This window comes from Eubalaena glacialis, chromosome 11 (assembly GCF_028564815.1).
Source record: "Eubalaena glacialis isolate mEubGla1 chromosome 11, mEubGla1.1.hap2.+ XY, whole genome shotgun sequence".
Taxonomy (NCBI): domain Eukaryota; kingdom Metazoa; phylum Chordata; class Mammalia; order Artiodactyla; family Balaenidae; genus Eubalaena; species Eubalaena glacialis.
This window is the reverse complement of record NC_083726.1, coordinates 9,984,057-10,007,945: the sequence shown is the minus strand read 5'-3', so window position 1 is coordinate 10,007,945 and position 23,889 is coordinate 9,984,057. Positions and strand designations below refer to the sequence as shown.

The following is a 23,889-nucleotide window of genomic DNA, read 5'->3' as shown; positions in this document are numbered from 1 at the left end:
GACCGCTGTGTCTGCCGCGCAGGTTGGTGTGAGGCTGGCTGGATATCACAGAGGGGCTGCCGCTCTCTTTCCTTACCTTGCCACTAAGGGGGCTTCTCTCAGCCTGGATCACATTGCCCACCATGTCATAGAAGTCCACCCCATTTGGAAGGTTGTTTGGCTTAGAGTCGTCAAACTGTGGATACTGGTACAGCTCTGCCAGCATATTTTTGTCTGCTGTTTTCTGAAGAAAAAAGCAGAATATGAAAATGGGGTCCATCATTTTGACAGTTTAAAACAATACAGTATCTGCTCCTTTTTATCATGGAGACAGTATAACAACCTTATAGACAGAGTGCATTATAGAGTGCGTTCAGGATCCCAGCACCCCTTACCAAACACCTATATACATTATTTCCACTTTCCCTTTCTGGCTTTGAGCACATGTATACAAATATGTATGTTACTTCAGTCATTTTAGAATACGTGTATGTACACACGCACTTTTATGTCCTGCTTTATCCACTTAACTTTAGATTTTTCACATTGTTACACTGCCTTCAAATTTATCATTTAAAATAATATATCTTGTTAACAAGATTGCTTTAATTTAACTACTCACCGATCACTTCAAATTAATATTATTTATTAGTAACTTGGAGCATACGGTTCACCCCTTTGGGGTTATTTATTTAGTATGAATTTCTCAAAATGGCACTATTAGATCAAAGGATACAACTATCCCTATGGTTCTTAACATATACATTAAATGGATTTTTAGAATAAAAATAAAATATGACTATAAAAAATGTAAAAATACAGAAAAGTAGAAAGAGGAAACCAATTACCACCACCCAAAGGCACCTACTGGAAACATTCTGAGGGACTGAGTTCCTAACTGGGCTATGGCCTTGACAATGGAAGAACTCAGTGATTAACTTCTTTGACTCTGAGTCAGATGTCAGCTCCCCCATTTACTAGCTGTCCTGCCTTGGACAGGACATTTAAATGTGCTCAGCCACCATCATGGGTAGTATGACAGTTTCAATGCAGACCGTCAACCATCGGGCTTTATGCTGTGTGGCTAAAAAGTGAAAAAAGGATAACGTGTTCCCCAGCATTTCAGGGTTTGAATACACACGAGCTGGGTAGTTTAAAGAGCCAGCTTAGGAGGATCTTAACTGGGGCGGCTGTATGGCGGGGCCAGGCTGCGGTTGCAGAGGCAGCAGAGAGAGCCTGGCCGCAGGTCCGAGGATCTGAGAGGGAAGCAGGGCTCCGCCACCGAAAAGCTGCCTGATGCTGGACACGTCCTCTGACTGCTCCTGACTGTCAGCGTCCCGGGCTAGCTGCAGTGATCGACAAAACCAGCACTGCTGTGGGAATGCGCCCCGTGGAGCTGCAGAGCACAGTGGCTGTGTGAACTGAATCTGAACTCATTGTTTCTAAGGGCAAACATCTTCTCTGAGTTCTAAAAATAAACAGACAAATGACCTCTAGAACACTCTTCATTCTACCTTTTTGAGGCGTTATGAGAAATTCCAGCATTATTAAAATACTTTAAGATTCTCTAAAAAGGGAACTCTGCCATTTTCCTGCGTAATCACCAACCAGGTGCCAAGTATCCCCTCCCTGGGAATAAATCTATTCCATGCCCAGCAGAAACAGACCTAGCAATAGATCCCTTACCCTTCTGATAATGAAAGATTTGACATTCCTGGATTCTGAGCCTTTGCAAATACACTGAGATTTTCTTTCGCTCTTTTCTGCAGAAGTATGGAAGAAGAGAAATAGGATGTGAGTAACCACGGGGTCTGTCCACTGCTGTGTGGCAATCATACCTGTGATTTTTCAACCTGGCAGTCAGATGACACGCACACTATTAGTCTCGCTAGATGCCACCTGGGTTGCTGACTTCCTAAGATTCCCCTCATTTGATTAGACTGCTTGAGCCAGAGAAGCAGCCAGGAGGAGTAGATAAAACGTGGGCTTTGAAGTCAGGCTGGGGAGAATCCAGGACCTGCCGCGGACAAGCTGTGTGGCTTTCGGCAAGTTGTTCCCTTACCCCCTAGCCTATTCTCTCATCACTTTCTACGGCACCCGCCTCACAGGTAGGGGGCATTAGGAACCTTTCACAGGGGGATACGTATGAAAGCACCTGGTGCAGTGTGTCCCATACAGGTCGTTTGGTGTTGTCCCTCCCTCCTTCCTTGCCCAATGCCAAGAAGTCAGATTAAAGGCTCTTTCAGAACAGGCTAAAAATATCCTCATCTGAAACTCCAGACTCCGACTCAATTACATTTTAGATACTAAAAAACCAAACCCCACAAAAACACCATCAAGGCTGTGAGAAAGGAGTTTTGCCTCTGTCTCCCAAGCCGCCGCGACTTCTCTCTCCTTTTAAAGCCTTCTTCTCCATCTCGTATTTCTCAATTGCCTTCAAAAACCAAAAAAGAAATAAGGTTTTAGGGGTTAGTGCAAATCTTAGAGGAGGGCAGGGGTCAGGGAGTAGGCTGTGCAAAAGGCCTGGAACAAAGTTCGTGGCATGCCCTTGCTGTCTCCCACTAGGTGGTAGGGCCTTGGTGGCCGTCTGTGTCACTGACCTCATCCCCCTGAGTGTCACCACCGATATGTCCCCCACCCCCACGCTCTCTCACCTGCCCCTCCTCCTGGCTACGCTTCTGAGGAGTACAGGATTGGGAACAGGGTTCCGATCATGGCTCCACGGGTTACAAGCTATTGTTTGACCTCTGTAAAGGGGGATAATAATACCTGCCTCCCAGTGCTCTTATAAGGATAAGATATAAAGAATTTAATACGCTTTAAAACACTAGCACAGAGGCTTTCAGATAGGAGCTGCTCAATAAAGGGTAACTATTATTATTATTAATCATCATACCCCTGACCTCTCAAGAGATTTCTCTTGATCTCTGACTCCTCTTCCCCCCAGCCCTGCCAAAAAGGGAGGAAAGGAAAATGAATGTCAGTGACCCAGCAAGTGGTACTGATTGTCAACCAGCCCAGCGTTGAGCTTGGGTAACAAAGTTAAAGTATGATTATGTCTTCACCACCCTCAAGGAGTTTACAGTCTATTCAGAGAACCAAATCAACACACGTGGAACAATTAAGTCCTAAACTGCTATGTTTAGGATTCAAAGGAGTAAGATCGGTATGGGCTGGAGCAGTCACAGAGGACCGGCCAGAAGTGGCGGGGCACGAGCGTTGGGAATACGAGGGATGAGGCATCTCTCCTTAGCTTGATAAACCGTGAAATGCCCCTCCAGCCTTCCCCCGCCTTTCTCCTGAGCTGGCAGCCCCGGCCTGCACGATGAGCTAAAGGTACTGGAATGTGCGCAGGTGTGTGTGCGTGTCAGGGAAGGGGTCACACTGCTAAGCCTATGCATCAACACTGTCACTCCAATTAAGTACACCAGAGAAGGTACGATGGATGAACGAATCGGATGGGTGTGTGTCAGTACAGCCATGTCTTTGATTCCTGCCAGGATGTCACTGTAGCTGATACTGTCAGGGCCCGGAAGGATGGACAAGATTTGCACAGAGAAAGAACAGAAAAGAGAGTTGAACGCTGGAGGAAAAGCAAGTTTTAAGGCAAGAATGATGAGACCTGAGTTTGCATTTGAGACGACAGAAGGACCTACAGGTGGGGCTGTTCCCTGGGAATGCAGCTCCCAAACCTGGCTGATGACCAGCCTTGCTGCCGCAGTATTCAGATATACAGATTCATTAGAATCTGGAATAAACATCCAATCCAAGGAATAAACATCATTCCTTATTGGGTTCTGAATTGTTTATTTATTGTGGCCCCCGAGTTGTTCTCTATTTAAATTTAAAAAACAATAAATATTTTACATGGTACAAAATCAAATATGGTCAAAAGTCTCCTTCCTACTGCTCACCCAAGACCCTTAGTTTCTTGCACAGCTTTCTAGAGGTATTCTGTACCTATTCAGATGAGAGCATACACAGCACACAGGCCTGTGCCGGCTCTTTTCACTTTTAGTTTTTAAAAAGCTCCCAGGGGAGTCTGATGATCAGCTAGGTTTAGGTATCACTGCTCTAGGTAGCTGGGAATATGAGACTGAAATACAGGTGAGAAGCTAGAATTTGCAAACATATCATTCATTCCACGAATCTTCCCTGAGCACCTACTACAAGCCAGGTGCCGGGCCGGTGTCCAAGAGAAGATGCAGCCGTGAGCAGTGAAGCCCATCTCTGCCCTCCGAGGGCTCAGAGACTAGCAGGGAGAAGCCGATGATTACGAGGTGATCGGTGCTGCTGTGGGGAGGGACAGGATGCCAGAAGGGCGCCCCGAAGGGGCACCTACACTGGTCTTGGGGTGAGGGTGCAGGGAAAGCCTTTCCAGAGGCAGTGGCCTATCGGGAGAGGAAGGAACACACCTACTGCTGGAGTGAATGGTGAAGCTGTGACGGTGGGTGAACAAGCTCGCAAAGGAAGGAGACTGGAAAGAAGAGCTAGGCAAGTTCATGGCCAAAGTCTGGGGGGGAACCCACATTTAGGGCATGGGAGAAGGAATAGAAATAGGACATGGCTGTGGGGGAAATCGGCGGGGGCGTGTCTGGGTCTCAGAAGGAGGCGGCTCACTCATTTGCTAGTACAGCTATTAAACACTCCTTATGCACCAGGTACGTGCTAGGTGCCATCTGGTAGGGCAGCGTGGAGCCTGGTGCTGACGTGGGAGAAGCAGCCACGCAGTCAAGGCCTGGTGAATAAAGGGTAGGGCGCACCGCAGCCAGCAGAGGTTGGGCAGGGTAGCCCAGGGGTGGGCTCTGGTGGTAACAGGCAGTCAGCATCTGCCAGATCTGACCAGCTGCCTGTGCAGAGGAGCAGGAAGGATGCTTCCTCCAGGTCACGTGAGGATCCACGATTGCTCCTGCCAGCCCTGTCCTGGTTCCGAGTGGCAATGAAGAACACCGAGGAGCTGTGCCGATGCTGGGCAGCCTTGAAAAGCCACCAGATCCGGCTACTGGGAGGATAATCTCATTCATTTTCCTGGTTCTAAAGTTATCATTAAAAAAACCACAGAACCGACATATAAATACATTCTTGTTGTAAAATACCCAAACGTTACAGAAGTAGTCAGAGTAAAAACAATTTACCTCCTTCCATCCCACTCCCTTTCCAGAACTGACTCCATCTGATATGCATCCTTCCAGACTTCTCCCCTACACATTTATACATATATAATGTCCTTCTTGTGGGCCAGGCACTGATCTAAGGGTTTTCAGGAGTCTTAACTCGTCCAGTTCTTTCAGAGATATACATCTATGAGGTAGATATATTATTAATGTTATCACTATTTTACAGGAAACTGAGACTCATAAAGGTTAAATAATTTACCTAATGTCACAGTGTGAGAAAACAGTAAAGCAGCAGGAATTTAAACTCTGACAGTCTTATTTTGTGCCTCTGGTGCTATACCCTCGTGCACACATACAGAGATGTAAGGCTTTTTACATGGAATCATTCCAAATAGTGTGTGTGTCTATTTTGCTTTTATTTACAACTCAATTCTAGAATGTGTTCGACAGTGGGGTAGGGGAAACAGAAGCTCATGGTGTCCTTTCCACTTCAGTGAAGAATGCCTTTACTTCTGTGAAAAGTAACTTGACTGTATTTACCAAAATTTTAAATTTCACTTCTAGGGCTCTAGCTTGCAGAAATGTTTGCAAATGAGTCCCAAGATACATGTACAAAAATATTCACATGTTCACTATGATGAAAATACCACTGAAATACTCATTGATAGGGAAGAGTTAAATTAATTATGCCATATCCAACTTTTCGAATATTATGCAGCTACGAAAAGAATGGGATCAGTCAACAGCACTGACTTTGAAAAATCTCCAAGAGGTATTTATGCTAAAAATAAATAAATAAATAAATGAATGAATAAATAAGAAAAAAACAAAAGCAGCTTCCAAAACAATATTTATGGTATGATCCTGATTACATTAAAAAAGAAAACAATAACCCTAAATGTCTATATTGTAGATTTCTAATGTATTTTTTAAAAGTTCTGGAAGGATACAATAACCCTAAAAGAAAACAATAACCCTAAATGTCTATATTGTATATTTCTAATGTATTTTTTTAAAGTTCTGGAAGGACACACACCACATAACTAGCAATGGTTACTTCTAGGGAGGGATCTAGGGCTGGGAGGGAAAGTGACTTTCACTGTTTACTTACATACTTGTAGATACTTGAATACTTTAGAATAAGCATGCATTACCTTGCTATTTAAATTTTTTTTAATAAAAGAAAAAGATTGTTGACTCAAGAGCTAAACTGGACCAAAAATCAGTACTGGAAAAGCCGAGGAGAGGGTAAAGCTAAAAACTGTGGAGGCAAATCACCAGGTTCAGGACCCTGGGCCAGAGGAACTTGGTGGAGAGCAAGACGCCAGGTAGGAAGGGGTGAGGAAGTTTAGGTGGAGTGAACTGGCAGGAAGTAAAGGAGCAGGGTTAAGACAGACCGAAGAAGCAGAGAGAAGGGATGGGAGAGAAGGAAGGCCAGGGAGCATGGTGGACTGAAGATCAGGCCAAGTGAGAACCCACAGAGAAAGTCCTCCCAATCTACAGAACTGCACTGCCAACAAATGACTTGGGTCCTCATCTAGTCTGAGTCTCTCTCATTGTGTTTGGAGACATAGTCAGTAACATAAATGAGTGAAGCTGGCCAAGCGTAAGACCATGTGGCAACCAACACTTTGCCTCCATATCAGGAGCGGCAGGGAGTGGTGGGGACTGTGGCAACCTGGAGACCTCACGCTCTGATAAAGACAGCCACTGCTGTTCTGCTCCAGCTGATGACCCCACGTGGAAGTGCAGAGGAAACGTAACCATTCTTAAATATCCCATATAGCATTTTGTCTTCCTTCAGGAGACAATAATTTACCAGAGCCTAACCCACCTGGGAGAGGGGAAATACCCAATTCTAGCACCATTTAGCTATCTTGTCCCACCCAAGCGGGGGTCAAAAACTGAGAAGCAATGGTGAAGTCCACAGTCCAGAGGTACCAAAGGTTCATCAAAAGACTGAGACCCAACCATAGGACTACAGAACACTTCCCCCCCACCCTCACACCCACCACCTCATCACTGAAGGCCTATTTACTGCAGTTCCTTTTACCCAGTACATCATATCTACCTTGCAACAAAAAATTACAAGGCATACTAAAAGGCAAAAGGCACAGTTTGAAGAGCGTAAACAAGCATCAGAACCAGAGTCAGACATGGCAGAAATGTTGGACTTATCAGACCAGGAATTTTTTAAAATTATGATTAATATTCTAAGGGCTTTCACAGAAAAAGCAGAAAACATACAAGAACAGAAGGATAATGTAAACAGAGAGATGAACATTCTAAGAAAGGGTCCAAAACAAATGCTAGAGGGGATTTCCCTGGCGGTCCAGTGGTTAAGACTTCGCCTTTCAATGCAGGGGGTGCGGGTTTGATCCCTGGTTGGGGAGCTAAGATCCCACATGCCTCGTGGCCAAAAAAACAAACACATAAAACAGAAGCAATATTGTAGCAAATTCAATAAAGACTTTAAAAATGGTCCACATCAAAAAAATCTTTAAAAAAAAATGCTAGAGATCAAAAACACTGTAACAAAAAGGAAGGATGCCTTTGACGGCCTTATTAGTTGACTAGACACGGCTGAGGAAAGAATCTCTGAGTTTGAAGAAATGACAATAGAAACTTCCAAAACAGAAAAGCAAAGAGAAAAAAAAAGACTGAAAAAAAAACCCCAAAACAGAACAGAATGTCCAAGAACTATGGGACAACTATTAAAAAGTGTAACATATGCATAATAGGAATACCAGAAGGAGAAGAAAGAGAGAAAAGAACAGAAGGAATATTTGAAGCAAAAAACGACTGGAAAATTTCCCAAATTAATGTCAGACACCAAAACACAGATCCAGGAAACTCAGATAACACCAAGTAGGATATATGCAAAAAACAAAAACAAAAACAAAACCCACAAAACTACACCTAGGCATTTCATATTCAAACTTCAGAAAATCAAAGATAAAAATCTTTAGGGACTTTCCTAGTTGTCCAGTGGGTAAGACTCTGTGCTCCCAATGCAGGGGGCCCGGGTTCAATCCCTGGTTGGGGAACTAGATCCCACATACATGCTGCAACTAAGAAGTCCGCATGCTGAAACTAAAAGATCCCGCATACCACAATTAAAGATCCCACATGCGGCAATGAAGATCCCACATGCTGCAACTAAGAGCTGGCGCAGCCTAAATAAATAAATAAATATTTAAACAGAGACACACAAAAAAAAGAAACAAAAATCTTGAAAGAAGCCAGAGGGGAAAAAAAATACCTTACCTATAAAAGAGCAAAGATAAGAATTACATCCGACTTCTCAGAAACCGTGCAAGCAAGAGGAAAATGAAGTGAAATATTTAAAGTGTTAAAGAAAAAAACCCTGCCAGCCTGGAATCCTGTACTCTGCAAAATTATCCCTCAAAAGTGAAGGAGAAATGAAGGCTTTCTCAGACAAACGAAAACTGAGGGAATTTGTTGCCAGTACATCTGCCATGAAAGAAATGCTAAAAGAAGTTCTTTAGAGGGAAGGAAAATGATACAGGTCAGAAACTTGGATCTACATAAAGAAAGGAAGCACATCAAAGAATGAATCAGTGAAAGTAAAATAAAAAATTTTGTTTTTTTATTCTTAATTGATCTAACAGATAGCAGTTTGTTCAAAATAATAGTAGCAATGTGTGTGTATATACATATACACACATACACAAGTGAAATGAAATGAATGATGGCAATGATACAAAAGACAGGAGGATGGAATTAGGAACATTTTATTATTATAAAGTATTTGCATTACCCGTGAAGTGGTATAATAATATTTGAAAGTGGACTTAGATTAGTTGTAAATGTATATTTTAAACTCTAGGGCAACCACTAAAAAAAGTACAAAAAGTACAAAAAGAAGTATGATTGACATGCTAAGAAAGGAGAGAGAATAAAATCACATAAAATGCTCAATTAAAACCACAAAAGGCAGAAAAAGTTTGGAAGACAAAAATAGGAAAAAAGGGGACTTCCCTGGTGGTCCAGTGGTTAAGAATCCGCCTTCCAGTGCAGGGGACGTGGGTTCGATCCCTGGTCAGGGAACTAGGATCCCACACGTTGCAGGGCAACTAAGCCCACGCACCGCAACCACTGAGCCCATGCACCACGACTAGAGAGAAGCCCACGTGCCACAACAAAGAGCCCGCGTGCTGCAACTGAGATCCGACACAGCCAAAAGATAAAAATAAATTAAAAATAAATAAATATTTTTAAAAATAGGAACAAAGAACAGGCCAACAAATAGAAAACAGAACAAATATAGTAGATATTAATCCAACCATATCAATAATCACTTTAAACATGAAAGGTCTAAATATGCCAATTAAAAGACAGAGATTGTCAGAGTAAATCCAAAAACAAGATCCAAAATACTTTGTCTATAAGAAACCCATTTTAAATATAAATAAATATATAGATTAGAAGTAAAGGGATGAAGAAAGATATACCATACTAACACCAATTAAAAAAAAAAGTATATTTCACTTAGAGCAGGCTTCAGATCCAGGAAAGTTATCAGGGATAAAGAGGGGCATTATATAATGATAAAGGGGTCAATACACCAAGAAGACTTAACAATCTTAATGTGTATGTGCCTAACAACAGAGCATCAAAATACATGAGGCAAAAAAAGAATTGCATGGACAATGAATCCATTGATGAATCTACTATAATAGTTAGAGACTTTAATACTCCTCTGTTAGAAAGGGACAGATCCTGCAGACAGAAAATTAGTAAGAAAATAGCTGAACTCAACAGCATCATCAATCAACTGGATATGTGCCCTTTCCTATAACCAACAATGAACAAGTGGAATTTGAAATTAAAAACACAATACCATTTACATTAACAAAAAAATGAAATACTTAGGTATAAATCTAATAAAATATGTACAAGATAAAAATAAGAAAAACTACAAAACTGATGAAAGAAATTAAACAACTAAATAAATGGAGATATTCCATGTTCACAGATGGAAAGACTCAATATTGTCAAGACGTCAGTTCTTCCCAACTTGATCGATGCAATCCCAATCAAAATCCCAGCAACTTATTTGTCGATATTGACAAACTAACTCTAAACTTTATATGGAGAAGTAAAAGACCCAGAATAGCAAACCCAGTACTGAAGGAGAACTGACACTACTTGACTTCAAGACTTACTTACTATAAAACTACAGTAATCAAGACAGCATGGCATTGGCCAAAAAAACAGACAAATAGATCAATGGAACAGACTAGAGAGTCCAGAAATAGACCCACATAAACAAAGTCAATTGATCTTTGACAAAGAGGCAAAGGCAATACATTGGAGCAAAGATAGACTTTTCAACAAATGGTGCTCGAACAACTGAACATCCAAATGCAAAATAACGAACCTAGACACAGACCTTACATCTTTCACAAAAATTAAGTCAAAATGGATAACAGACCGAAATATAAAACTCCTAGAAGATAACCTAGATGAGAAAACCTAGATGACCTTGGGTTTCGCAATGACTTTTTAGATACAACATCAGAGGCATGATCCATGAAAGAAATAACTGATAAGCTGGACTTCATTAAAATTTAAAACTTCTGCTCTGCAAAGGACAATGCCAAGAGAAAAAGAAGACCAGCCACAGACTGGAGAGAATATTTGCAAAAGATACTTTTGATAAAGGACTGTTATCCAAAATATACAAAGAAATCTTAAAACCCAACAATAAGAAAACAACTCAATTAAAAAATGGGGCAAACACCTCAACAGACACCTCACCAAACAAGATATACAGATGGCAAGTAAGCATATAAAAAGATGTTTAATATCATGTTATGAGAGAACTGCAAATTAAAACAACGAGATATCACAGTATACTGGTTAGGATGGCCAAAATCCCAAACACTGACCACACCAAATGCTGATGAGGATGTGGAGCAACAGGAACTCTCATTCACTGCTGGTGGGAATGCAAAAGGGCACAGCCACTTTGGGAGACAATTTGGCAGTTTCTTACTATACTAAACATACTCTTACCATATGGTCCAGGATTCATGTTCCTTGGTATTTACCCAAATGAACTGAAAATATATGTCTACACAAAACCCTGCATACGAATGTTTACAGCAGCTTTATTCAAAATTGCCAAAACTCAGAAGCAACCAAAGTGTCCCTCAGTAGGTTAACAGATAAATAAACTGTGGACATCCAAACAACAGAATACTATTCAGCGCAAAAAAGTAATGAGCTATCAAGCCATGAAAAGCCATGGAGAAACCTTAAGGACATATTACTAAGTAAAAGAAACCAATCTGAAAAGGTTACATACTTTATGATTCCAACTCTATGACATTCTGGAAAAGGTAAAACTAAGGAGATAGCAAAAGATCAGTGGTTGCCAAGGATTGGGGGGAGAGAGGGATGAACAGCAGCACAGAGGATTTTTAGCGCAGTGAAACTATTCCGTATAATACTATAAGGGTGGATAAATATCATTATACATTTGTCCAAACTCATAGAATGCACAGCACAAAGAGAGAAACCTAATGTAAACATGGGCTTTGGGTGAATGTGATGTGTCAATTTAGGTTCATCAATTATAATAAATGTTCCACTCTGGTGATGGTGAGGTTGTGCATGTGTGGGGACAGGGAAGGGTATGTGGGAACTCCGTACTTTCAGCTCAATTTTGCTATGAACCTAGAACTTCTCTAAGAATAAAGTTTATTAATTTAAAAAATATATCTTTGAGACTTCTACTGTGCAAATGTGCTTTCAAATAAGTAGAGGGGCCTCTAGGGCCCTTCCTTCCTGGAAGCCTTGCCTCAGCACTCATAACTTACCAGGCTGTGCACCAACGGGTTGGGACTCAGATCTGTGTCAGCAATCCCTTGGTTCACCTGCTGTATGGAGCCAGTGCGCCAGGCTGGGAGGTGAGTGTGTTAAGGAAACTTTCTGGGTGATGACTACACGCAATTAGAACAGGATGCAGCGAGCCTGGAAAGAACAGCAGCTCACTGCCTTTCTGTGCTGTCTTTTTTTTTTTCCCCCCCACAGTTCACTTATTTATTTATTTATTTAATTTTTGAATTTTATTTTTTTTATACAGCAGGTTATTAGTCAACAATTTTATACACATCAGTGTATACATGTCAATCCCAATCGCCCAATTCATCACACCACCACCCCCACCACCCCCGCCGCTTTCCCCCCTTGGTGTCCATACGTTTGTTCTCTACATGTGTCTCAATTTCTGCCCTGCAAACTGGTTCATCTGTACCATTTTTCTAGGTTCCACACATATGCGTTAATATACGATATTTGTTTTTCTCTCTCTGACTTACTTCACTCTGTATGACAGTCTCTAGATCCATCCATGTCTCAACAAATGACCCAATTTCGTTCCTTTTTATGGCTGAGTAATATTCCATTGTATATATGTACCACATCTTCTTTATCCATTCATCTGTTGATGGGCATTTAGGTTGCTTCCATGACCTGGCTATTGTAAATAGTGCTGCAATGAACATTGGGGTGCATGTTGTCTTTTTGAATTATGGTTTTCTCTGGGTATATGCCCAGTAGTGGGATTGCTGGATCATATGGTAATTCTATTTTTAGTTTTTTAAGGAACCTTGATACTGTTCTCCATAGTGGCTGTAGCAATTTACATTCCCACCAACAGTGTAAGAGGGTTCCCTTTTCTCCACACCCTCTCCAGCATTTGTTGTTTGTAGATTTTCTGATGATGTCCGTTCTAACTGGTGTGAGGTGGTACCTCATTGTAGTTTTGATTTGCATTTCTCTAATAATTAGTGATGTTGAGCAGCTTTTCATGTGCTTCTTGGTCATCTGTATGTCTTCTTTGGAGAAATGTCTATTTAGGTCTTCTGCCCATTTTTGGATTGGGTTGTTTGTTTTTTTTAATATGGAGCTTCATGAGCTGTTTATATATTTTGGAGATTAATCCTTTGTCCGTTGACTTGTTTGCAAATATTTTCTCCCATTCTGAAGGTTGTCTTTTCATCTTGTTTATGGTTTCCTTTGCTGTGCAAAAGCTTTGAAGTTTCATTAGGTCCCATTTGTTTATTTTTGTTTTTATTTCCATTACTCTAGGAGGTGGATCAAAAAAGACCTTGCTGTGATTTATGTCAAAGAGTGTTCTTCCTACATTTTCCTCTAAGAGTGTTATAGTGTCTGGTCTTACATTTAGGTCTCGAATCCATTTTGAGTTTATTTTTGTGTATGGTGTCAGGGAGTGTTCTAATTTCATTCTTTTACATGTAGCTGTCCAGTTTTCCCAGCACCACTTATTGAAGAGACAGTCTTTCCTCCATTGTATATCCTTGCCTCCTTTGTATAGATTAGTTGACCATAGGTGTGTGGGTTTATCTCTGGGCTTTCTATCCTGTTCCATTGATCTATATTTCTGTTTTTGTGCTAGTACCATACTGTCTTGATTACTGTAGCTTTGTAGTATAGTCTGAAGCCAGGAAGTCTGATTCCTCCAGCTCCGTTTTCTTCCCTCAAGACTGCTTTGGCTATTCGGGGTCTTTTGTGTCTCCATACAAATATTAACATTTTTTGTTCTAGTTCTGTAAAAACGCCATTGGTAATTTAATAGGGATTGCATTGAATCTGTAGATTGCTTTGGGTAGTATAGCCATTTTCACAATATTGATTCTTCCAAACCAAGAACATGGTATATCTCTCCATCTGTTGGTATCATCTTTAATTTCTTTCATCAGTGTCTTATAGTTTTCTGCATACAGGTCTTTTGTCTCCCTAGGTAGGTTTATTCCTAGGTATTTTATTCTTTTTGTTGCAATGGTAAATGGGAGTGTTTCCTTAATTTCTCTTTCAGATTTTTCACCACTAGTGTACATAAGAATGCAAGAGACTTCTGTGCATTAATTTTGTAAACTGCAACTTTACCAAATTCATTGATTAGCTCTAGTAGTTTTCTGGTGGCATTTTTAGGATTCTGTATGTATAGTATCATGTCCTCTGCAAACAGTGACAGTTTTACTTCTTCTTTTCCAAATTGTATTCCTTTTTTTAAAAACATCTTTATTGGAGTATAATTGCTTTACAATGGTGTGTTACTTTCTACTTTATAACAAAGTGAATCAGTTATACATATACATACGTTTCCATATCTCTTCCCTCTTGCATCTCCCTCCCTCCCACCCTCCCTATCCCACCCCTCTAGGTGGTCACAAAGCACCGAGCTGATCTCCCTGTGCTATGCGGTTGCTTCCCACTAGCTATCTATTTTACGTTTGGTAGTGTATATATGTCCATGACACTCTCTCACTTTCTCACAGCTTACCCTTCCCCCTCCCCATATCCTCAAGTCCATTCTCTAGTAGGTCTGTGTCTTTATTCCCGTCTTGCCACTAGGTTCTTCATGACCTTTTTTTTTTTTTTCCTTAGATTCCATATATATGTGTTAGCATACTATATTTGTTTTTCTCTTTCTGACTTACTTCACTCTGTATGACAGACTCTAACTCCATGCACCTCACTACAAATAACTCCATTTCGTTTCTTTTTATGGCTGAGTAATATTCCATTGTATATATGTGCCACATCTTCTTTATCCATTCATCTGATGATGGACACTTAGGTTGCTTCCATGTCCTGGCTATTGTAAATAGAGCTGCAATGGACATTTTGGTACATGACTCTTTTTGAATTATGGTTTTCTCAGGGTATATGCCCAGTAGTGGGATTGCTGGGTCATATGGTAGTTCTATTTTTAGTTTTTTAAGGAACCTCCATACTGTTCTCCATAGTGGCTGTATCAATTTACATTCCCACCAGCAGTGCAAGAGTGTTCCCTTTTCTCCACACCCTCTCCAGCATTTATTGTTTCTAGATTTTTTGATGATGGCCATTCGGACCAGTATGAGATGATATCTCAGTGTAGTTTTGATTTGCATTTCTCTAATGATTAGTGATGTTGAGCATTCTTTCATGTGTTTGTTGGCAATCTGTATAACTTCTTTGGAGAAATGTCTATTTAGGTCTTCTGCCCATTTTTGGATTGGGTTGTTTGTTTTTTTGTTGTTGAGCTGCATGAGCTGCTTGTAAATTTTGGAGATTAATCCTTTGTCAGTTGCTTCATTTGCAAATATTTTCTCCCATTCTGAGGGTTGTCTTTTGGTCTTGTTTATGGTTTCCTTTGCTGTGCAAAAGCTTTTAAGTTTCATTAGGTCCCATTTGTTTATTTTTGTTTTTATTTCCATTTCTCTAGGAGCTGGGTCAAAAAGGATCTTGCTGTGATTTATGTCATAGAGTGTTCTGCCTACGTTTTCCTCTAAGAGTTTGATAGTGTCTGGCCTTACACTTAGGTCTTTAATCCATTTTGAGTTTATTTTTGGGTATGGTGTTAGGGAGAGTTCCAATTTCATACTTTTACATGTAGCTGTCCAGTTTTCCCAGCACCACTTATTGAAGAGGCTGTCTTTTCTCCACTGTATGTGCTTGCCTCCTTTATCAAAGATAAGGTGACCATATGTGCGTGGGTTTATCTCTGGGCTTTCTATCCTGTTCCATTGATCTATATTTCTGTTTTTGTGCCAGTACCATACTGTCTTGATTACTGTAGCTTTGTAGTATAGTCTGAAGTCAGGGAGCCTGATTCCTCCAGCTCCATTTTTCGTTCTCAAGATTGTTTTGGCTATACGGGGTCTTTTGTGTTTCCATACAAATAGTGAATTTTTTTGTTCTAGTTCTGTGAAAAATACCAGTGGTAGTTTGATAGGGATTGCATTGAATCTGTAGATTGCTTTGGGTAGTAGAGTCATTTTCACAATATTGATTCTTCCAATCCAAGAACATGGTATATCTCTCCATCTATTTGTATCATCTTTAATTTCTTTCATCAGTGTCTTATAATTTTCTGCATACAGGTCTTTTGTCTCCTTAGGTAGGTTTATTCCTAGATATTTTATTCTTTTTGTTGCAATGGTAAATGGGAGTGTTTTCTTAATTTCACTTTCAGATTTTTCATCATTAGTGTATAGGAATGCAAGAGATTTCTGTGCATTAATTTTGTATCCTGCTACTTTACCAAATTCATTGATTAGCTCTAGTAGTTTTCTGGCAGCATCTTTAGGATTCTCTATGTATAGTATCATGTCATCTGCAAACAGTGACAGTTTTACTTCTCCTTTTCCAATTTGTATTCCTTTTATTTCTTTTTCTTCTCTGATTGCCGTGGCTAGGACTTCCAAAACTATGTTGAATAACAGTGGTGACAGTGGACATCCTTGTCTTGTTCCTGACCTTAGAGGAAATGCTTTCAGTTTTTCACCATTGAGAATGACGTTTGCTGTGGGTTTGTCATATATGGTCTTTATTATGTTGAGGTAGGTTCCCTCTATGCCCACTTTCTGGAGAGTTTTTATCATAAATGAGTGTTGAATTTTGTCAAAAGCTTTTTCTGCATCTGTTGAGATGATCATGTGGTTTTTATTCTTCAGTTTGTTAATATGATGTATCACATTGATTGATTTGTGAATATTGAAGAATCCTTCCATCCCTGGGATAAATCCCACTTGATCATGGTGTATGATCCTTTTAATGTGTTGTTGGATTCTGTTTGCTAGTATTTTGCTGAGGATTTTTGCATCTATATTCATCAGTGATATTGGTCTGTAATTTTCTTTTTTTGTAGTATCTTTGTCTGGTTTTCGTATCAGGGTGATGGTGGCCTCATAGGATGAGTTTGGGAGTGTTCCTTCCTCTGCAATTTTTTGGAAGAGTTTGAGAAGGATGGGTGTTAGCTCTTCTCTAAATGTTTGATAGAATTCCCCTGTGAAGCCATCTGGTCCTGGACTTTTGTTTGTTGGAAGATTTTAAATCACAGTTTCAATTTCATTACTTGTGATTGGTCTGTTCATATTTTCTATTTCTTCCTGGTTCAGTCTTGGAAGGTTATACCTTTCTAAGAATTTGTCCATTTCTTCCAGGTGGTCCATTTTATTGACATAGAGTTGCTTGTAGCATTCTCTTAGGATGCTTTGTATTTCTGCGGTGTCTGTTGTAACTTCTCCTTTTTCATTTCTAAGTTTATTGATTTGAGTCCTCTCCCTCTTTTTCTTGATGAGTCTGGTTAATGGTTTATCAATTTTGTTTACCTTCTCAAAGAACCAGCTTTTAGTTATATTGATCTTTGCTATTGTTTTCTTTGTTTCTATTTCATTTATTTCTTCTCTGATCTTTATGATTTCTTTCCTTCTGCTAACTTTGGGTTTTCTTTGCTCTTCTTTCTCTAGTTCCTTTAGGTGTAAGGTTAGGTTGTTTATTTGAGATTTTTCTTGTTTCTTGAGGTAGGCTTGTACAGCTATAAACTTCCCTCTTAGAACTGCTTTTGCTGCATCCCATAGGTTTTGGATCATCGTGTTTTCATTGTCATTTGTATCTAGGTATTTTTGATTTCCTCTTTGATTTCTTCAGTGATCTATTGGTTATTTAGTAACGTATTGTTTAGCCTCCATGTGTTTGTGTTTTTTACGTTTCTTTCGCTGTAATTCATTTCTAATCTCATAGTGTTGTGGTCAGAAAAGATGCTTGATATGATTTCAATTTTCTTAAATTTACTGAGGCTTGATTTGTGACCCAAGATGTGATCTATCCTGGAGAATGTTCCGTGTGCACTTGAGAAGAAAGTGTAATCTGCTGTTTTTAGATGGAATGTCTTAAAAATATCAATTAAATCTATCTGGTCTACTGTGTCATTGAAAGCTTCTGTTTCCTTATTTATTTTCATTTTGGATGATCTGTCCATTGGTGTAAGTGAGGTGTTAAAGTCCCCCACTATTATTGTGTTACTGTCAATTTCCTCTTTTATAGCTGTTAGCAGTTGCCTTATGTATTGAGGTGCTCCTATGTTGGGTGCATATATATTTATAATTGCTTTATCTTCTTCTTGGATTGATCCTTCGATCATTATGTAGTGTCCTTCCTTGTCTCTTGTAACATTCTTTATTTTAAAGTCTATTTTATCAGATATGAGTACTGCTACTCCAGCTTTCTTCTGATTTCCATTTGCATGGAATATCTTTTTCCATCCCCTCACTTTCTGTCTGTATGTGTCCCTAGGTCTGAAGTGGGTCTCTTGTAGACAGCATATATATGGATCTTGTTTTTGTATCCATTCAGCAAGCCTGTGTCTTTTGGTTGGAGCATTTAATCCATTCACGTTTAAGGTAATTATCGATATGTATCTTCCTATGACCATTTTCTTAATTGTTTTGGGTTTGTTTTTGTAGGTCCTTTTCTTCTCTTGTGTTTCCCACTTAGAGAAGTTCCTTTAGCATTTGTTGTAGAGCTGGTTTGGTGGTGCTGAATTCTCTTAGCTTTTGCTTGTCTGTAAAGCTTTTGATTTCTCCATCAAATCTGAATGAGATCCTTGCTGGGTAGAGTGATCTTGGTTGTAGGTTCTTCCCTTTCATCACTTTAAGTATATCATGCCACTCCTTTCTGGCTTGTAGAGTTTCTGCTGAGAAATCAGCTGTTAACCTTATGGGAGTTCCCTTGTATGTTATTTGTCGTTTTTCCCTTGCTGCTTTCAATAAGTTTTTCTTTGTCTTTAATTTTTGCCAATTTGATTACTATGTGTCTTGGCGTGTTTCTCCTTGGGTTTATCCTGTATGGGACTCTCTGTGCTTCCTGGACTTGGGTGGCTATTTCCTTTCCCATGTTAGGGAAGTTTTCGACTATAATCTCTTCAAATATTTTCTCTGGTCCTTTCTCTCTCTCTTCTCCTTCTGGGACCCCTATAATGCGAACGTTGTTGCGTTTAATGTTGTCCCAGAGGTCTCTTAGGCTGTCTTCATTTCTTTTCATTCTTTATTCTCTTCTGCAGCAGTGAATTCCACCATCCTGTCTTCCAGGTCACTTATCCGTTCTTCTGCCCCAGTTATTCTGCTATTGATTCCTTCTAGTGTAGTTTTCATTTCAGTTATTGTATTGTTCATCTCTGTTTGTTTGTTCTTTAATTCTTCTAGGTCTTTGTTAAACATTTCTTGCATCTTCTCGATCTTTGCCTCCATTCTTTTTCCAAGGTCCTGGATCATCTTCACTATCATTATTCTGAATTCTTTTTCTGGAAGGTTGCCTGTCTCCACTTCATTTAGTTGTTTTTCTGGGGTTTTATCTTGTTCCTTCATCTGGTACATAGCCCTCTGCCTTTTCATCTTGTCTATCTATCTGTGAATATGGTTTTTGTTCCACAGGCTGTAGGATTGTAGTTCTTCTTGCTTCTGCTGTCTGCCCTTATCTGGTGGATGAGGCTAAGAGGCTTGTGCAAGTTTCCTGATTGGAGGGACTGGTGGTGGGTAGAGCTGACTGTTGCTCTGGTGGGCAGAGCTCAGCAAAACTTTAATCTGCTTGACTGCTGATGGGTGGGGCTGGGTTCCCTCCCTGTTGGTTGTTTGGCCCGAGGCAACCCAACACTGGAGCCTATCTGGGCTCTTTGGTGGGGCTAATGGTGGACTCTGGGAGGGCTCACGCCAAGGAGTACTTCCCAGAACTTCTGCTGCCAGTGTCCTTGTCCCCACGGTGAGCCCTACCTCTGCAGGAGACCCTCCAACACTAGCAGGTAGGTCTGGTTCAGTCTCCCCTGGGGTCACTGCTCCTTCCCCTGGGTCCCAATGCGCACACTACTTTGTGTGTGCCCTCCAAGAGTGGAGTCTCTGTTTCCCCCAGTCCTGTCGAAGTCCTGCAATCAAATCCCACTAGCCTTCAAAGTCTGATTCTCTAGGAATTCCTCCTCCCGTTGCCGGACCCCCAGGTTGGGAAGCCTGACGTGGGGCTCAGAACCTTCACTCCAGTGGGTGGACTTCTGTGGTGTAAGTGTTCTCCAGTCTGTGAATCACCCACCCAGCAGTTATGGGATTTGATTTTACTGTGATTGCGCCCGTCCTACCGTCTCACTGTGGCTTCTCCTTTATCTTTGGATGTGGGGTATCTTTTTTGGTGAGTTCCAGTGTCTTCCTGTCGATGATTGTCCAGCAGCTAGTTGTGATTCTGGTGTTCTCGCAAGTGGGAGTGAGAGCACGTCCTTCTACTCCGCCATCTTGGTTCAGGGCCCTCTGTGCTGTCTTTTCACTTAATTATTTTCTCTGCGAACATTCACACTTCTTTTATTTTGTGTTAAATGAGTTGTTTTATAAATTATAAACAAAAATTAACCATATTCTAGATACCTTGGAAAATATAAAAAGAATCACCCATTACGCTACCACCCTAACAACTTGTTAGGTTTTGGGGAGACTTCCTTCTAGCATTATTACATACACACATTTTTTACATAATTATAATATCATTGGATGCCTATTTTACTACTCTGACTTCTCTCCTACTCATTATTACGATTATTTTCCATAAAGCTAAATAATCTTCATAATATTTTAAATGGCAGAATACAAATCCATTTAGAGAATGCATCTTAATAGACTTAACTGTCCCTTGGCTATTGAATATTTAAGTTTTTTATAATTTTTTTACAACTACAGATAACGCTGTGATGCACACAGTCACACAGAGAGTTGTTTCCTTCAGGTGAAGGATGCCTAGGTCCAAGGGCATCTTGACCTTGTTTATCACTGTTGAAATCGTTGCTCAGTTCAATGGACCCTCTTACTACCCTCTCTACATTTGCATTTCTTTCTGTCTTAGCCTCAATTGGTCTAGGATATATCCTTTGTAAAAGCCCCATAATCCTACCACTCCTCACTGCCTTCACATATAGCAAGGTTCACTGTTACTTCCATTACCCTCAAGTGTTCTTACAAATCGGAGGATACTTGACGAATGAAGATGCCAAGGAGGGACACGACAAATCATAGGAAGTGAAATGGATTACTTAGGTTGAGATAAGTGTAGGATTAAGAAGAAAGAGCGTACATTAGAAAAAGGCCCAGGAAAGTGAGACCCTGAAATAGATCCTGATGGGATCATTTGTGCTCATCTCGAGAAGGGTTTCTGAGAGGCATGGAAAGTAAGCTGATGCGGTTTGGTTGGCAGGAGCATGACTTGAAGGTAAATGAGCTCTATATAAGACGGAAAGACAGGGTTATTTATAACCTGGGAGGGTCTTTATTTGCTGGATGAGTTCTATGGTCCCCCAGAGACGGGATTCTGTGGGTCCCTGAGATACAAGGTTCAGGGTCAGAAGTGAGATCAATAAAGGCAGAGTCAGAGAAGAAAGATGCTGGTAGAGCCTGGATGATGTCAGAAGGGGCAAAGTCTGGGCCCAGGTAGAGGTGCTGGCAGTGGCAGGTGAGAAGAGGAAAGGTTAAAGGGAGTAAAGAAAAAGAAAAGAAAGAAAAAAAGGGAATTCCTTGGTGGTCCAGTGGTTAGGACTCTGCACTTTCACTGCCGAGGGCCTGGGTTCAATCCCTGATCAGGGAACTAAGATCCTGCAAGCTGCGGTGCGGCATGGCCACAAAAAAAAAAAGAAAAAATTTTTTTAAGAAGTTGGGTACTCAGCTAACTAGTCTGAGGGCAGAGGGTTGGACTACAACTTAGTTTCTATCTATAAGTTTAATTCTTTGGAAGGCAGAAGGGAAAGAAAGAGACAATGGGGGAAAAAGAACACTTTTTCTCTTCTTCTCCATTCTTTCAACGAATATTTCCAGTATGTCTTCCTTTAGGGCTCTTTCTGATTATCTTAGTAAAACAAACTCAAGACAAACAATCCTTCACAGCCTCCTATTCTTTTAAACGACAGGTAGGGCTTAAGTCATTGAAAAAAATTAACAAACATATAAGAAACGAGCTAGTTAAGTGGTGTGTGTTATAGACTCGAGCCCAGGTTACACCTCTGCACGGGTGTATTTGGTCTCCGTTGCGGACGGCACCACAGAAGGATACAGGGTGGACTGTCCTCCAGATTCTTCCTCATGGCATCCTTCACTGCTTTCCGTGCGGTGAATGAGACAGCCGAGTGCTCATCTACTGGCACCATTGGCAAGGCAGTGAAATTGATGACATCCATCTTCCTGAAATCAGCCATTGTCCAGTTTCTTGTAAGCTGACAAACAGTAAGTTTCCGCTTTTAAGAGCCTCTCATTCCTCACTACAATCTTGTTTCCTGTTCCACCAGCCTCCTGGGAATCACAGATAGCATACAACCATCTTAGAAAGCACAACCGTGCTCATCTCGTAAGCAGGGCTGATAGCGAGGCACATGCTGCATGTTAATGGGGAATAAAGGCTTTTCTCTGAGAAGCCCATTGTTTTGTTTTTTTTTAAATTTTTATTGGAGTATAGCTGATTTTTTTTTAACACAATGTTGTGTTAGTTTCTGCTGTACAGCAAACTGAATCCGTTATACATATACATATACATATATCCATTCTTTTTAGATTCTTTTCCCAGATAGGTCATTACAGAGTATTGAGTAGAGTTCCCTGTGCTATATAGTAGGTCCTTATTAGTTATCTATTTTACATATAGTACTGTGTATATGTCACTCCCAATCTCCCAGTTTATCCCTCCCCTGCCCCTTTCCCCCTTGGTAACCATAAGTTTGTTTTCTACATCTGTGACTCTATCTGTTTTGTAAATAGTTCATTTGTACCATATTTTTAGATTCCACATATAAGTGATATCATATGGTATTTGTTTTTCCCTTGTCTGACTTACTTCACTCAATATGACAATCTCTAGGTCCTCCCATGTTGCTGCAGATGGCGTTATTTCGTTCTTTTTTATGGCTGGGTAATGTTCCACTGTATATATGTACCACATGAGAAGCCCACATGTGTACATTGTATATATGTACCACATTCTTAACAGAGAACTTCAAGGCATATGTACTTTTGCTTTCTACCTGCTGATCCCCACCACCCCCTGATGAGAATTATTCTGGTTTTAAAAATAAGGCGACTAGGGAATTCCTGGTGGTCCGGTGGTTAGGACTCGGCGCTCTCATTGCCAGGGGCCCGGGTTCCATCCCTGGTTGGGGAACTAAGATCCCGTAAGCCACACGGTGCGGCCAAATAAAGAAATAAATAAAAATAAGAAGACTAGACTGCTGAAAAGACGGGGCTCCAGACCATCCAGCAAGCCAGTTTCCAAATTAGAAATGCAGTCAAATCTCTTTGGCTCTCTGAGCCTCACCTGTAAAGTCAGAGATTTGGATTAGGGCCCTAAGCCCCTTTTCGGCTCTCAGATGTTGGGCTTCTATGATACTGTGTCCATCTCCTCAGCATGAGGCTCCTAATCTAGCTGAGGCTTTCTGCTCCCTTTCAGGAAACTGGCCCCACACTACTTTTCCTCCTGGATTTGGAATATTCTGGCCACAGTGCTCTCCTGGGTCCTTGCTTATTGGCCAGGAGGAGTTCATCACTACCATCTGTGGGTCCTCCCTGTCCAGAGCCTGATGGTATAGGCCTGGTTATAATGAAGTAAAAGACTCAGACCTGCCCTCAAGAAGCTCAGACATAATGGAAAGAGAGAGAAAAGGTATAGTTTGATGGGAAACTTAATCGAGGTGCCCTTTCACCACAGTCTCCTTTCTTCTCCTTCGGTTCATGCCTTCCGCTCTGCTCTCTTCTCCCCAGCCATCCATCCTACATGCCTGCCCCACCGAACTCCTTCCTGGTCCCTGCCATGCTGTGCGCTTTGTGCCTCTATGCCTTTGTACATGCAGTTCCCTCCATTCAATCAGTCCAGGTGATACGTCTTTTTGGAAAACCTTCCTGAATTACTCCAGGCCATTAGTACCACCCCTTTTCTGTGAAGTCCAGGATTCTGCTTTCAACTCTCT

General features: G+C 40.8%; 1 protein-coding gene across 1 annotated transcript in view; it reads right to left on the bottom strand.

Annotated features, from left to right (window-relative positions):
- Positions 1–23,889, bottom strand: part of FAM227A (family with sequence similarity 227 member A) — a 100,110-nt gene that overhangs the window by 74,097 nt on the left and 2,124 nt on the right. Inside the window, exons 2-6 of the mRNA XM_061206628.1 lie at positions 21,990–22,225; positions 11,945–12,027; positions 2,341–2,413; positions 1,666–1,742; positions 77–223 (exon numbers count right to left, since the gene is read on the bottom strand). Of these exons, the coding sequence (XP_061062611.1) occupies positions 77–223; positions 1,666–1,742; positions 2,341–2,413; positions 11,945–12,027; positions 21,990–22,131 (522 nt within the window). The 5' untranslated portion in view covers positions 22,132–22,225. The remainder of the gene's footprint in view (positions 1–76; positions 224–1,665; positions 1,743–2,340; positions 2,414–11,944; positions 12,028–21,989; positions 22,226–23,889) is intronic.